Source organism: Mastigoproctus giganteus, chromosome 11, assembly GCF_048544385.1.
Source record: "Mastigoproctus giganteus isolate SK-2022 chromosome 11, ASM4854438v1, whole genome shotgun sequence".
In the NCBI taxonomy this organism is placed as follows: domain Eukaryota; kingdom Metazoa; phylum Arthropoda; class Arachnida; order Uropygi; family Thelyphonidae; genus Mastigoproctus; species Mastigoproctus giganteus.
This window is the reverse complement of record NC_143585.1, coordinates 107,441,483-107,458,350: the sequence shown is the minus strand read 5'-3', so window position 1 is coordinate 107,458,350 and position 16,868 is coordinate 107,441,483. Positions and strand designations below refer to the sequence as shown.

Genomic DNA, 16,868 nt, shown 5'->3' with positions numbered 1-16,868 from the left:
ATGACATTTTCTTGTTGATCTGAGGTAAAAAGTAATAATTTATATATTACTTGAAAGTGTACATGCAATCATTTTAATGAAAGCAGCTAGGATATATATAGAGTATGCTTTTCCTAAACATTATTGCAAAAGAACTTTATTTTTACTATGAAATAATAATGTACATATTATACAAAAAATAACGTGTCAACTAATGGCTTCTTTGCATCACATCATTTGGTCAATTTTCACACACTCCTATGCTCCCTTCCTAATAGCAATAAAAAAAAAACCATTCCATGTTTAAGAAGTACTTCTCAGGAATGCATATTATCTACAAATTAGAATGTTACTGCACAGTACAGTTTTTTTAGAATTTAGAAGTATATTTTGGTCAGAGTTTTTCATAGGACTGTTGATGCTGGTGAATAAAATTAGCAATCAATTTCTCAATCCTACAACTTTCATCCAAATGATATATTATGTAGCCTTGTTTGTATATTTACATGAAGCAATGGGAGTACACTTAAGATTCACTATTGAGCAGTTAGTGCTTTCTGCACCATTTCTATGAGAGCTTCAGGTGTGGGGTAGATGCCCTCAGAGAAATTAATAAGAGGCAACACAGTGGCACTCTACAGGGTAGAATGCACTGGTCCCACAGAAGTTAGTTATTGTATAAAAAGGCTAGATGGATTAGGACCAGGGTACAAGGTTGATACTAATGGCAATAAGAGTAAGGGCGCTGCAGATGTACTTAACAAGTACAGGTCAATGTTGAAAAAAAAATTCATGAGTTAATTAAATTTGAAAGTGTCTGCAATTCTGCCCAGCTACAATAGGAGGTAGTACATGATGAAAACCTTGTTAATCAACTTAGCCCTGTAGGGATTGTGCAAGGCACATAGGGTAGAATTTTTCTCAGTGTCATCTGTGTCTGTTAACAGGAGAGACTCCAAGAGTGTTTGCTATTGAGGCAGCATTAGGTGGGTCAGAAATTCACATACTAAAAGTAGCAGTGGCCTGGGAGTCATCATGAAACAATTAAATACATGGGTTGTGTTAGGGTAACTAAAAAATGTACACCAATGCTAGAAGTATAGTAAACAAATTTGAAGTGCTGGGATTTCAGAGACGTAGTGTCACACACATTAGGAATGCAATGTGTACAGAAAGGGAGGAGGGGTTATGCTGTTAATTAAGAAAAACAAAATCTAAGGAAGTGCAATGTTGAGATATAAGTACTGGAAAAGCAAAAATAAGAGTCGGCCAGTAAATCAGAATGTCTTATAATCATCATCAGCCATTTTCAATCCACTGCAGGATGAAGGCCTCTCCAGCAACTTCCAGTTCCTTCTGTTTTGAGCACTGGCCATCCATTTACTACCCACAAACTCATGAATTTCATCTATCCATCTCCGCCTTTGTCTTCCAGGTTTTCTTCTAGCTCCTCTTGGATACATTCTGTTATTTTCTTAGTCCATCTGTCATCATGTCTTCGAGCTATGTGTCCTGCCCAAGACCATTTTAGTTCTTTAGTTTTGATAAGAATGTCCTTTACTTGAGTTTGTTGCCTAATCCATGTGTTTCTCTTCTTATCTAACAGTCTGATTCCCAATATGATTCGTTCCATAAGTCATGGTGGGGAGTATACATTGGTTCATTATTTTACGTTTCAGACAAACTGGGATATTGCTCTTCAGTATGTGGCTATATTTCCTGAATGCTATCCTTCCAAAATTTATTCTTCTCTTGACTTCCAGCCAATAACTTGTCCCAGATAAGTATATGATTCCACCTTTTCAATTACTGCTCCTTCAATCATTATTTCCCTTTCTGTGGCATACTTGTTCATCATTACTTTTGTTTTAGCCATATTCATCTTTAGTCCAAAATCCTTAGTAACTGTGCATAACTGATTAAGATTTTCCTCTAATTATTTGGGATCGTGGCTTATGACCACAATGTCATCTGCAAATTGTTTAGGTACTCTCCATTCACACTGACTCCTTTCTGCGACCAGTCTAATCTTCTGAAAGCTTCCTCAAGGGCAGCAGTAAACAGCTTTGGAGATATTGTGTCTCCTTGTCGAACTCCTTTCTCAAGTCTAAAGGAGGTAGCACTCTCATATATTTTCTTCAAAATCATAATATATGGAGTATCAATGCCTGAAACATTGCCTTATGCTGTATGGAGTCAAATGCCAGGCATAATGGTGTTTTATATTCATTTGCTTTCTCCATTAGCTGTGATATTACGTGAAGGTGATCCATAGTTGAGAATCCTGTCCTAAAGCCAGCTTTCTCTTTCGGTTGATTCTCATCAAGTATTCTTTCTAATCTGTTAGTAATGACCCTTGTGAACAACTTGTAGATGTGGGATAACAAACTAATTGGTCTATAATTTCCAATTTATCTCCTTTCTTATGCAGCAAAATTATGATTGCATTATTCCACTGCTTAGGTGTCACACCTTTTCTAATGCACTTTGTGAAGAGCCTTGCCAGTTTTTGTGTTATGTCTCTTCCTCCCAATTTTAGGCCTGACAAAGCCCAGTGGTCAGGAGCGAGAGTGCATAGCACGCGTTCCTTGAGTGGACTGGGGTTCTAGCCCGTGACTACTAAATACGACAAATATTTGTATTGACGATTTATTGTAAACTCTACTGACTTGGTTGTCGTGCCGGAGTATAAACAGAAAATTTATTTATTTTAACAACTCTACAGTAACTTCATTTTCCCCCGGAGCTTTCTGATTCTTCAATGCATGTTATACCTCATCAGGAAGAATATTGGGTATGTTGTATGTGTTGCTACTTTGCAATCCATCTTCCCCACTGCTGGCATCATTCCCCTGCTCCTTGTATAATTCTCTATAGTAGTCTTCTGTTATTTATAAGTACACTATCGCTATTCTTCAGTTTCAGTATCATTTGTCTTTCTGTATTACTGCTGATTTAAATCCTTTGTTTTCCCTTAATGCTTGTTCTACTTTTCTTGTGTTAAATCTTCTTATGTCCTCTCTGAGTCTCTTTCTAATGGCTTTGCATAACTCAGTATACTCAATTTTCTCTGTCAGTGTTTTTCTTGCTTTTCATGTTGTCTTCGGTTCATCATGACAAGTGTTTCTTGACTAATTTTTGCTTCTTTGGATTTCTTTTTCCCTATAGGTTTCTTGGACTTGATCACTTTCAAAAAGTTGTAATATTCCTCATCGATATCTTGGTCCTCAGAAGCTCAAACTTGTTCTTAAGTTCCAGTACATACTGCTTTTTCTCCTCTTCTGTTATCTCAAAGACCTTTTTGTATTATTTACTCGAGTCAGTTTTTTCCTTTCCTACATCAAGTGTACATCTTACCATTCTGTGATCACTTCCAACATTTACCTTATTCAGGACGGTAACATCATTCACAATATATCTTCTGTTAGTGAGGATGAAGTCGATTTCATTAGTTGTTAATCCATTTGGACTCTTCCATGTCCACCCTTTTCTTGAAAAAAGTGTTCATTACTGACAGTCCTTGAGATTCTGCAAATTCCACAAGTCTTTCACCAATTCCAAAATTTTCTATAGTTCCCCTTTCTGCGCTGTTTTGTCTTTTTCCAACCTTAGCATTGAAATCTCCCATAATAATAGTGTAGTGGGTTTTCTGCTCATCTAGAAGACTCAATTTCGGTGTACATTTCTTCAACCTCTTCATCATCATGGCTCGATGTTGGTGCATAAATCATTATAATCTTTATTTTGTATGTCTTAGAAATCTTGAGTATTAGTCTTGACACTCTTGGTGATGTACTTTTGAATTCCAAAATGTTGTTTTAAAAATCTTTATGGACCACAAACCCAACTCCACCTTCACTCCTTCCATTGGTGTACAGCAGATTTCCACTTGATAAACTTATAAGTGATTCATTTCTTCTTCTTGTTTCAGCCAAACCGATTATATTCCAATTCACATTTTCTAATTCCTTTTCCAGCTCTAATATCCTGTCTTCACCGATGAGTGATCGTACGTTATAACAGGCCAAGTTCAGTTTCCGTGCACGGCGGCCCGGTCGTACCCAGAGATTCTTAGCACCCTCTGATCCTCTCGCTGCCGTAAGAGGGAGAGTGAAAGCTGCTGGGGACTGAGGGCCATTTGTATTGTTGTGCCGTCATATGCTGGAGGGTTTGGTCTTTTCCTCTTCACACTGACCAGGTGTCTTGAAGAGAACCACTCTACACATTCGTTGCCACCTAAGTGACATAACAGGGCTTACCATCGAGAAGGTGTGCATGAGTAGATTTTAGGGAGGCAGGCCAACCGGACTTCTCCTAAATCTTCTGTAATAGAGAGATATTGGATCCATCAGTGTTTTAGGCTGAGTGTCTGATAACACACAGGATACCTGTTCCCCTCTAAACCCCATGTCTTATAATAGGAGATTTTAACTTCCTAAATGTTGACTGGAACTTGTGGATTGGTCACTTGCACACTAGCAAGACTTTATTGGATGATTGTTGTCTGCAGCAGCATACTGATGTGCGATTTACTTAAAGATATAATTACCATCAGTAGTAAAGGTCACTACGACGATCTGAGACCAATGGCAAATTCTAAGTGGGAAGCTACTGGAATTTTGTACCGATTAAAAAATACTGTTCAAGGTTTAGAACTAAATGGTTGTAAAATTAACTAATGAGACTGGTGACAGAGAATCAAGTCACAAAGGATGCTAAGAAAAATAGCAAGGACTTTTCTTACTTATATAAACTCTAAAAGGAAGGGGATCAATCAGATAGCTAACAAACTGAATGAGTATTTTGCATCTATTTTAACATGTGAGGAAAATGCCAGAAGTTCATCAAACAATAACTAAGAGTGGCACATGTGGTTGATGGGATCTATCCAGTTATATTAAAGAAAGCAGCAAACCCATAATCATGAGAGAATCCTTGGACTCGGGGTAAGTCCCCACGGACTGGAGATGTGCAAATGTATCCACAATTAACAAAGGGGGACATGCCAGTTGAACTTCTAGCTGGGTGGGTAAAGTGCCTGCCTGGCAACCCGAAGGTTGTGGGTTCGATCAAAGTACTGCAAAAACCTTGGAAGGTGCATTATGGGCACAGAAGCCTATGCGCCAACAACTACCAAAAAAAAAAAAGTTGAACTTCTGTTCTGGATAAAATAATGGAATCACTGGTTAAAGATGCATTGCAGGATCATCTAGTCTGAATTATTGCAATAATTCAGACTCAACATGGGTTTGTTAAGGGAAAGTCTTGTCTGACAAAATTTGATTGGATGCAAAAAAATATTTTGATATCATATACTTGGATTTAAGGAAAGCTTTTGACACTGTTGAGCATGGAAAATTACTGTACAACTTGGAGCAGTATGGTATTAAGGTAAGTTCAACCCAAGCACTGTACTAAGTACTATAGGTTCACATAAAAAAAAAAAAAAAGTTGCTACAATGGCTAAAAGGGTGGTTGAGTGGGAATCAATGGACGCTACTCTTCGTGGAGTCCCCCTGTTCTTTTGTATATTTATTAATGAAGGTATAGCAGGCTTAGTATCAACGACAGCATACTACTGCGCTAGAAAATTTGGGTAGGTGGGCTGAGAAGTGCCAATTGAAGTTTAACATTGCATTTGTCAAAGTACTGCATATGGGTAGTAGAAAATGAGAGTGATTGTGCAGACAGGCTGCGGGATAATTATCCCTCTGTGTAAGGCAATGGTCAGGCCATGCCTTGAGTACTGCATACAGAGAAGGACAACAAGATCGGTGAGGAGAATGAATGTGTCCTCTTACCAAAAAAGGCACCTGTGAGGTGTATAAAGCCTTGAATGGGTTGAGCATGCTGAATTCTGATGGGATTCTTCCACTTGCTCAGATTACGAACCTGAGGAAAGACAGTTGTAGAAGAGATGTACGGAAATTTGCCAGCAGGTGCTTAATTTCTGAAACAAACTTCCATCTGTTGTTGTGGAAGTTGATAGCTTAAATAAATTCAAGGAGGAAGTGGTTGTGTGATTCTACCTAAACTTGCATCACATCTTTATTCCTACAAACAAAACATGATGCCAAAAGCAAATCTTAAGCATACTCCCATTGCCTTAGTTTATACTATTTCACACCATCAGGCATCACTCATATTGTGGACTTTGAGTTGTCACTATTGCAACAGTGCTGTCTGTGTGGTAGTATCTGCCAAGAATAAGTAACATTAGTCTTCTCCACTGGTGAAGCATTACAATACCTTGGGAACTTGTTGTAAAGGTTGAATCACAATATGAAATAAAATTAAAATAACAGCACTAACCGTTCAAAAGTATATTTACACTGTAACAGACAAATTTGATTATGTGGGCTGAAATTGCCTGTCCCTACATTATAAAAGAAATCATGCTTCCATTCATAGTTTAATGAATGAGTCGTTACTTTATAAGCTGGATAACAGGAGGCAGAGAGTGTGATAAATTGTTATTCCCCAAGGACCACTACCAAGCAGAGGGTCAGAAAAAAAATGGCAGCTATGCTTTAATCCAGCAACCTCAAAATAACTTATACACTTGAACTAAAGTCAGTAGAGAAGAAAAGAGACTTGGGTGTTACGATACAGTCAGACGAAGTTCTCTGAGCATTGTAGATAGGTTGCAAGGAAGGCCCATGGTGTCCTATCGATGATTTTTCGAACATTTGCTAGTAAGTAGAGATAAGGACATCATAATCCCATACTTGGAATACTGTGTTCAAGTATGGAGACTGCACCTAAAGAAAAACATTGAGATTCTTGAAAGGATCCAAAGATACATAACTCACCTGGTAAGATCGGCAAAAGAGGTCCATATAAGGAAAGACTTCAAATTTGTGGGTTGCACAGCTTGGAAACTAGGCACCTTAGAGGAGACTTGATTGAGGTGTTTAAGGTAAAATGAACAATGATGAAATTTTCAGTTATTCAGATTCTAGAACTAGGGGCTATAAATTCAAGTTATGGGAGGGGAGGTTGTTTAGACTGGAATGCATAAAGTTATAAATTACCTATATGGGTGGTAGATGCTGACAGTTTTGGGAGGAGAGAAATGCATAGGTTGTCTGTTTCCTTCTGGTTGATGCAGCATAAGCCATATGCTTCTTTGCACCATCACTAATATTCAGAACATCAATGTCTAAAGGTAACAACTTATATGACAAAATAGCAGCGTAGCTCTATCCTTGCTTCGTTTTAATTACACTTTGTTAGGAGTAAGATTTTAGGTCAAGGAATTTGTTGATATACATTTGCTTAATGGCATCCTATAATACAAAGCAACGTTGTTCACAGTTACATAATTCTTCAATACAGTATCCTTCTTATATTATTACTCTTTACAATTCTTTCGGAAACTGAAAGGAATTTTTGCTTACAAAAGATTGATTTCTCTTCTACAGTTATTTGACGAATTCCATGATACCCGAATATCAGTTCCATAGAATGGAACTGATATTCAGGTGACACTCAAGTCAAGTGGACCCAATTTCGGCGAAGTCCAGACAGCCAAATCCTCTGCTTGCACCTTCAAGATGGTGGGACTTTTAGTAACCCTGGGTATAACCCCTATGCACAAGCACACTGTGGGTGACCACCCACACTACATGGAAGTTGACTCATCAACTGGTGCAATACCACCACTTTGCTTATTGGAGGAACTCATGTTTAGTCTCCAACCCTTCCCCATCTCTTCAGTCATGCAGTATGACTGAAGACTTTTGATGGACATCATGGTGAGATCCAATCTTCCTTACATTGCAAGGATACAGCTCTAAAACGGTGTTTGCAGTCTGGCCTCTATTTAGTACACTGGACCGAACCTATTGGTAACTCTTTAGAAGGCTTCTGGTTCAGCTAATGTATAACCTTGCTACTTCTACTCTGCCAGACAGTGACTGGAGGGAGCGGCATTGTCATGCCACATTAAGTCAAGGATCTGGGTATATTCATACCATGTGTACACTATATTAAAAAATTTCATTACTTCATACAGCATGCCCTCACCACTTTTTCTCACTATTGAATACACCATGAATTGTCAAACTAATAGAGTAAGCTTATCTGTGAACAGATCTAAACCTTCCAAACGTCCATTCCAATATTCCCTGTGAGAGACTTGGTAATTTGGAATCTCCTGTGGCTTAAATTCTCTCTACGGTTTTCCCAACTCCACTGATCACTTGGAGCTCTTCGACTTCCTCCAGTCCAACTTTCCTAGGTGATTTTAATGTTAACAACTCCAGCTAGTTGAGATGCAGAGGCTTTTGCAATTACTAATGACCTTGCACAGATTGTTCATTTACTTACAAGAATACCAGACAATCCTAACCAAATAGCCAACACACTTGATTTCTTTCTCACAAATAACCCTTTAAGTACACGGTCGGAGTGAATTTTGGGCACCTCAGATCACAACTTGGTGATTGTCTCTTCTCCAATGGAGCCTTTATCTCATGGCTATTCCCAACCTCTTGTTGTTTGGCATTACAAGAATGCAAAATGGGATGACCTGCAAGATTTCTTTTCCTTGGTTGGACTATTGTTTCAAAACTTCTGATGTCAACGTTTGCTCAGATCTTGTAGCAATGGAATCCTTTATCCAAACCTTGGTTTTCCAATAAATGTGCTAAGGTTGTTCAGGAGAAGAATGTTGCATATCGTAATTGGCTTGTTTCGAATTCTTCAGTTTCATTTTCCACCTACACCAAAGCTCACAACAACTGAAAAGCAGAAAACTTAAGAGAAAAAAATGCATTACTTTTCTACTATTAGGGTCTCTTGCTAAAGCTGACCTGCTATCATCCCATTTTTCTTCCAACTCATGTATTAATGATCTTGGTAAAACCCCTCCCACCATGCCTCCTGCCAAAAGGATTTTAACGAATCTTGATACTAAGAAAGCTCCAGGTCCTGATGGTATTTCTCCACTTGTTCTTGAAACCTGTGTCCCTGAACTTACTCCTGTTCTTTGCTGCCTTTTTTCACTTTCTTATTCCAAAGGTGTTTTTTCTTCTGCTTGGAAATTTGCTCATATCCAGCCAGTTCCTAAAAAGGATAACAAAACCCTCTCATTGCAATTACTTCTACTCTTTCTAAAATAATGGAGAAATTAATTAACTGCCAACTCTTAAACTACCTAGAAACCTTCTGTCTGATCAACGATTGCCAGTATGGATTCTATCAGTGTTGATCCACTGATGATATTCTGGCTTATCTTACCCATTTATGGACATCAATGGAAAAGTTTGGTGAAACAGAAGCAGCTGCTCTAGATATCTCAAAGGCTTTCGATCGTGTTTGGCATAAAGGTCTTCTAAACAAGCTTCCATCTTATGGTTTGCCAGTTTTCTCTCCGATCGCTCACTAACTTCTCCACTAATGCTGGTGTCCCCCCCCCCACTCTCTTGTATATTAATGACCTTCTTCCATTGACTGGCAATCCTATCTATAGTTTTGCCACTGATAGCACATTGCATTCCACTTTGAGAAACCTTGCCCTGCTCAATCAGCTTCAACTTCTCGAATATCCTTAAATGCCAATCTCCAAGTAATTCTCCAGTGGGGAAAAGATAACTTAGTTGATTTCAACCCTTCTAAAACTCAGTCTTGTATCTCACAAAAAGGATTCTTCTGTTCCTATGCTTATCCTTAGTGACACTCCTATTTCTAAGCAAGTTGATGTATCTCTTTTGGGATTACCCTGACTTCTAATCTCTCTTGGAACAAGCACATTACAAATATTGCTTCCTCTGCATTACTTTTCTTCCAAACAGCTGTTCACTCCGTACAAATCACAAATCCGCCCTACCATGGAATATTGTTCCCACATCTGGGGGCAGTGCCCCCTAAACCTCTCTCAGGCTTCTAGATTCCATTCAGAAGAGGGCAGTTAGGTTAATTAATAACTCCTCTCTAACAGAGTCTCGCTGTCTCATAGACATACTGTTTCTACTGATACTTCCCGCTCTCTCTTTCAAAACAGTCCGAACATGTGTCGCCACCATCCATTTTCTGGAACAACCTTCCTTCATACATTCCTGAAAATTATAGAAGTTCAAGTCTAATGTCAACAAGTATCTTCTTTCGTCTTCTCAACCTCCAACCCAAGCGCGGTACTAAGGACTATAGGTTCTAATACCTCTTGTGTTGGAGTTTTCATAAAAAAAAAAAAAAAAATGCCTTCTTCAATCTGTAGCATGAAATTCTCCTCCACATTTTACCTCATGGAGAAAAAAAAAAAACTGCCAATCATTTTACACCATATACTTAAATTTCAGTAAAGTTTTTGGACACAATTCACATCAGAGCAGCATGGTAAAGGCATAAAAATAGACTTCTTTAACTGATGTTATTGGTGGAGTCCCTCTACTGTTGTCTATATTTATTAAATGATACTGATGAAGCTTAATACTTAATGAAACGAATCAAGTTATAAAACTGCAACAAGACCTAGAAATAGGCAGATGGACTAAGAAGTGGCAACTGAATGTAACTAGAATAACATACCAATTAAGTGGTAAAAAAAAAATACCTGGGGGTGGGGACAGGTAATTGCACTGTCTGACATTACTATGCCAGTGGTATTCAGGAATTTTTTTTTTCCAGCAGATATCTTTATCCCATTATATACAACATGGTTAGGCTGCATCAAGGTCTGGGAGCCTTCTTCAAATGAGGATGTGAATCTATTGGGATAAACTGCTTCCTCAATGGTTAATATATTTTATTATATATGATTTAGGAAGGTAAACAATTCTTTCTTATTAGGATCATCACCAAGAATCTAATAATGTTAAAGATGACTGCATTGGTAATTGATTTTAATGTGCTTGAGCAGACCACTAATAAATGGTGAACAGTCAGTTGTACATGACATGATGTGCATTGTGGGGCACTTACTCATTAAGAGATACAGGTTGGCAGATCAACAGTCTGGGACTTAACCCCAGTCTACTCAAAGAGCATGTGCTACTGCATGCACTCACTCCTCCAAGAACAGGTATACAAAAAAGATTAGTTAAGGCCAGTTGAACCAAGAAAGACTTTGGTTCTGTAAACTGCAGCCCTTGGAAGCTAGGCACTTGACTGAAGTCTTTAATATCGATGGCATCCTTCTCAAGTGACAGAAATTTAAATTAGACAAATGTTAGCAATTTTTTGGCAGATGCCAAAGTAATTTTACATCATTTGTCACTACCAACTGCATGGAAATAACTGAAGATTATTCTGATATAGCAGATAGGAAGTTATGCAATTCAAACACTTCAATAACCAAAACATCTGAATCCAAGGTGTGCAACTGGGGTGCACTGTGCAGGAACTCCCCAACTTACATAAGGGTTGTGTTCCATAGAACGCCATTAGTCGGAAATTCCCCCATGCTTGTGCAGCACTTGCTGAATTGATTGAATCAGAAAAGAATATTTATCTCATGTGCAGGAAAAATTACAAAAAAAAAAAAAAAAAAGAGGACACAGGCATAACGTCAGTAAGTTTTACCTTTTGAGCATCGTTGCCAGAATCTGTCTTCATCTGATAAGTACGCTGAAGCAACGTTACAAAATGGATGACTAGACAGTGGCTTTTTTTCTTGTCACGCTCCATCTTCTCAAACCTTGCCATCTCTCTGTTGATGAAATGTCTCGGCTCCTCATTTGATTCATATTGAGCTTTGTCTTCTTTCATTGTTGTTGCCTGCAAGTCAATTAGTTCTTCGTTAGATAATTCCTTCTCTTCCATGTCTTTGGCAACACCCTCTGTGTGATTCATCTTTTTCAAATCCTTCTATGTGCCGTGGGCATATTTTCTTCTGTGCGCCATTTAAAAAACTTTTAGTAATTTCTGCCCAGGCCTTCTTAATGTTTAAGATGGGTGGTAAATATTGTAAGATTTCCAAAAGCCTCTTAACAATTTTTCTCACCGTCTACTGCAGACAATGCCTAAGCAAATTTTGTATGTAAATAGTATGCTTTTAAATTCGAAATAACACCCTGATCCATAGGTTGGATGAGTGAAGTCGTGTTTGGCCGTAGAAATATGACTCTCACGTTCAAATTGAAATCATCTAGATGTGTAGAATGTCCAGGAGCATTATCTAGTAGAAGCAATGGTGTCTTTATAATATTTTTCAATCTTAGGAATGAAGCAGCACCAATGCTCAAAGAGAGATATTGTTATTCATGCTCTCTGGTTCAATGGAAAATGCATGGGGATTTCCAGAATGGTACCCAAGGAGTGGTTTTAATCTGTAATCTCCTGCTGCATCAGCCCCAAGCAAGAGCATAACCCTATCATATGATGCCTTGAAACCTGGCATTGTATGTTCAATCCAGAGCAGTCTTGTCAACGTTAAATAACTGCCTTCATCAATAATTTTTTCTAACGGATCACAAAATTTCTCTGCTGACTTCACCGCACTTATCCTTAATATCTTTATAAATGCTTTTTCTTGAATGATCATTAGACTCAGGGGCACTTGCTTCAGAATCTGATTTTCCATCCATATTATTAGCAACTGAACACTGTTGATCTTAAGTGCATTGATCCTTTATATGCAAAGCACTGTCCAAGCAGAGAGACCTATTCCCTTGCAATAGATGACAAACTTTGTCCTGCTTCTTAATTAATCAATTTTGCTTTGTTTCCTGGCACTACCACCACTTCATCAATATAATATGTAAATAGGAAAGAAAAGAAGTTTCTGAAAATTTGTTTTTTTATATGATTGAAGATTTCAGTGAAGGGGAAACTCATTTCACCATAATATCATAAAAACTGCAAATTGTTTTATGGTCATGACCTCCAGAAAAATATCACAAAGGCATTCAAAATTGATTCTTATAATGGGAACATATGATAACGAAGAAAGTGTAGTGCAATTTCCATTATAAATATGATCTTTTAGAGAGATAAATAGCTTAATAATATAGCAAAATTTTCAATTCCAAGGACTTGGAATGAATTACGAAAAAAAATGTGTTGTTGGGTTCACATTACCTCCATGTTTTTAAGTTTGCACTGGCTGGCAAAAACTTATGTAAAGTCAGGGAGTTCCTGTATGTTTAATGCTGGGCACAGCAGCCTAGTACCACTAATTAACTCTTCCCTCCTCCAAGGAGGGGCTGTATAGATGATCTATAAATCAAATTATTTTTATACAGAGAAATGTCCTATAACCTATCATTTTATGATGCAGGTACCCTCAAATAAAATTTGAATATAATTAGACACCATCCACATTTTTAAAATTGAAAACAAAATACAACTTACAGCTCCAAGCATAATTCTGAATAACAGCCATCTATAGCCCCAGATAACAACAGAAGGTGGTGGAATTTCTTTTGGTAACTGTTTCCATATTAATAATGGACAGAAAAATATTGCTAAAAATCCTGTTTCCAGCAACTGTGATTCCCAACCTAGAAATGTATTAGAGCCATATATTATCTATTACCAAAGTAATAACAGAAAGGTATTCATCAACTGAAAATTACACATACTATGAATATTAACATAGCAGTAGTGGCACTTGGTCCAATAGACCTGTTGGCAAAATATATACTGCATGCCAGAAAAACATGCAAATTTTTTCCTGTATGCTTATTCCCAATGCACATTAATTGCTGCTTCTTTATTTCTCTCCCCTCATTGTTTAGCTGATACTATTGCTAGAAAGTTAGATACCATTTGTTTTCTAATTGAATTACATAAAATAGTTTCTGATAACAATATTATTATTTATTTTACAAAACATCAATACATGCAAATATATAATTTTGAATTTTTGCAACCTTCTAGTTTTATGCCCTTTTCTAATACTTTGCATTTAAAGGTGAATATGGTTGTTAACTATCTGCATACCCATATTCTGATTAATGTTATCAGTTATGCTAAGAATTAATGATTCTTTGTAAATCCTGCACTTGTTGTACTTATTGGTGACAAATGTTTCTGAAATCCCACTGGCAATCTTCACTCCAAATATGGTAGGCAAGATCTTATTTGATAAATATAAGATTTTTGACAATTGCTACATGGGTGTTTTGTGGATAGAGTTTTTGTCAGTGGGTAAGCAGGGTACATATAACTAACCTGTATTTCTGCTATATCTGTTTAATATTTGGGGGGGGAGGGAAAGAGAATAGCAATAAACTTATTTTCCAGGTTTTTTGTTAGCTGAGCATGTATTTTTCATTAGTTATTTTAATAGCTTTTCTGATAATTTTTTTTTTGGGGGGGCAGCTGTTGTTTCTAAATATTTGGGAAACACTTTCAATTTCTTTTTTTTGAATGCCTGGTCTTTACATAAACAATAAGCTCTTAAGAATGCCCATTTAATTTTGTATTTTGGGATAGCTCCAGTGTCTGTAGGTTTCTTGTATATATCAAGAAAGAAGATCTAGAAATAGTACGCTACTGTTTTGCTCTATTTCTCTTTTGAATCTATGATATTTAAATAATTATGGAAGTTGTACAGTTCACTCCAACGGGACCGACAAAATTTCCTCATTATAAGGTAGATGGGGAAATCCCTGGGGCTGTTAGACAATGAACACTTTATATCATTGAGTTAAATCCAAAATATAAGTATATACCTACATATTATTTGTATTAATATGCTTGTATAAACTACAAATTTCAATTAGTCTTTATTTTTGAATCTTAAAATTGATGTTTGTTTTAAAGATTTCACTTTAGTCTTTTTTTTTTTTTGAAGTAACTGAGGCAAGTAATGAGTGTTTTAAGGGGGAAACTTAAGAAATATTAATGTGCTCATTACCAGCACTGATTCACTTTCAATTGTCATCTGTATTAAAACCTACACCGTTAAGTAGCAACTAATGGTAAATTATTTTATTTCAATTTCTTGAAGCAGCATTTTTCCACGTATCATTCAATAAATTTATAGCATCTGTTCTCTGATTGATCAGGTGTAATCGAGAGTTTGAAAGGATTTTATAAAAGATTTCTAGTTTTACATCTATGTCCACTGCCAGGCAGAAACACTAGCTTAATGTTTGACAAATTTTGAATCTGGGGATGTGCAGGATAGTTATCAACTAACAATAGAGTCACCAACAACTACTAGTTCCTGTGGGACCAGCGCATTCTGCCTTAGGGGTTGCCGCTGTGTTGCGTGATGACCAAGTGCAAGCTTTGGCGTTGATGTGGGCAGCTGAGAGCCTGATGGACCCCTCAATTTAGATCTTTCGAGGGCATCCACCCTGTCCTTCAAACTCTCATATAGGCCCATAACAACGCTGAGTTGTCGCCTGATTTCCTTACATCGCGCACACACAAAGACATCCCCCATGGCAATATCATGTTCCGTTCCAGAGAGTTCGGCAAACATTTCACAAGTTGCACATTTTTTTAGGCTGTGATGCGTTGGAGAATTGCCCCCCTCAGTTCTCCCCCGAGTCACAGCACTCCTGCCACTTTGTGCCCATTGCTTTGCTGCTCTAGTCTGGGGCATGGTAGTTTAAATTAATAAAATCAATAAATTAAATAGTATTTGAATAGAAACAGTGAAGCGTATTACTATATAATTATGCGTTAGAGCTACCTAGCTACCTCAATTAAAAAATTTGAATTCCCTACCACTATATCCAAAAACAATGGCTACAAAAATGGAACGAAATAACGGTTTTACCTATCGTAAGTAAAATCCACAAAAACTCTTTATCTAAATTAAAAATAAAAAATAAGCAGCGTAACTATATGACTACGTATTAAGTACAATATAAAATAACAATCATGTAAATAAAAGGCAAACACTTATCGTTTTTGCGGAGCCTGTAACTTTTAAAGAGATTCAGCGCCCTCTTCAGGGAAACGGGGAACATCCTTTGTAAAAAGGATAGGTGGAACAGGACCAGGGTATGTCTGCCAGGGGCAAAGGTTGATGACGTTGTAGAGCGGATATCATCTTTCAAGGGCACAAAAGGTGATATAGTTGTACACGTTGGCACTAATGATATTAAGATTAGGAGACCGGCGGAATTACTCAACAAGTACAGGTCACTGTTGAAAAAAAGCCGTGAAATAGGGTTGAATTTGAAAGTGTCTGCAATTCTGCCCAGACACGATAGGAGGGAGTACATGATGAGAGCCTTGTCGATCAATTCGGCCCTGGAAAGATTGTACAAGGCTCAAGGGGTAGAATTTTTTTCAGCCTGGACTGTACTTGTTAACAGGAGAGATTGCTTCTACAGGGATGGGATACACTTAATATTTGCTGATGCTATTGAGGCAGTGTTAGGTGGGTCGGAAAACTGCTAGTTTGGGGGGATACAAAGACTAATAGTTTAACAGTAACTGCAGGCAGAGGTGAAGGTGATTCTTGCACAACTTCTATTAGAATAAGAAGCGACCTGGAGCGAGGGGTGTTGGGGGTTTCAGGGAATAGTTGGGTATATGGGATGTGTTAGGGAAACAAGGAATAGGCATAGGAGCATGTATACCAATGCTAGAAGTATAGTAAATAAATTTGAAGTGTTGGTCAAGACATCAAAGGCGGATACTGTTGGGATAGCAGAGACGTGGTGTCACAAAGATATAAGGAATGCAGAACTGGAATTTGGGGAGTACAATGTGTACAGAAAGGGAGGGGGTGTTATGCTGTTAATTAAGAAAAACATAAAATCAAAGGAAGTGCACCCAGTTAATATAGATGAACAGTGCTCTGTTGAGTCAGTTTGGTGTGAGATAGCACTGCAAAAGGAAAAATAAGAGTAGGAGTGTGTTATAGGCCTAATGACTTGAATGAGTACAATGAACAATTGTACAGAGAAATAGAGTGGGCCAGTAAATCAGAATGTCTTATAATGGGGGATTTTAACTTCCCAGATATTGACTGGAACTTG

General features: G+C 37.5%; 1 protein-coding gene across 1 annotated transcript in view; it reads right to left on the bottom strand.

Moving 5' to 3' along the window:
• The window catches only part of LOC150078338 (lipase maturation factor 1-like), a 69,573-nt gene that overhangs the window by 11,626 nt on the left and 41,079 nt on the right, over positions 1–16,868 (bottom strand). The window contains 2 exon segments of the mRNA XM_090384184.1: positions 10,037–10,040; positions 13,259–13,421. Coding sequence (XP_090240310.1) covers positions 10,037–10,040; positions 13,259–13,421 — 167 coding nt within the window.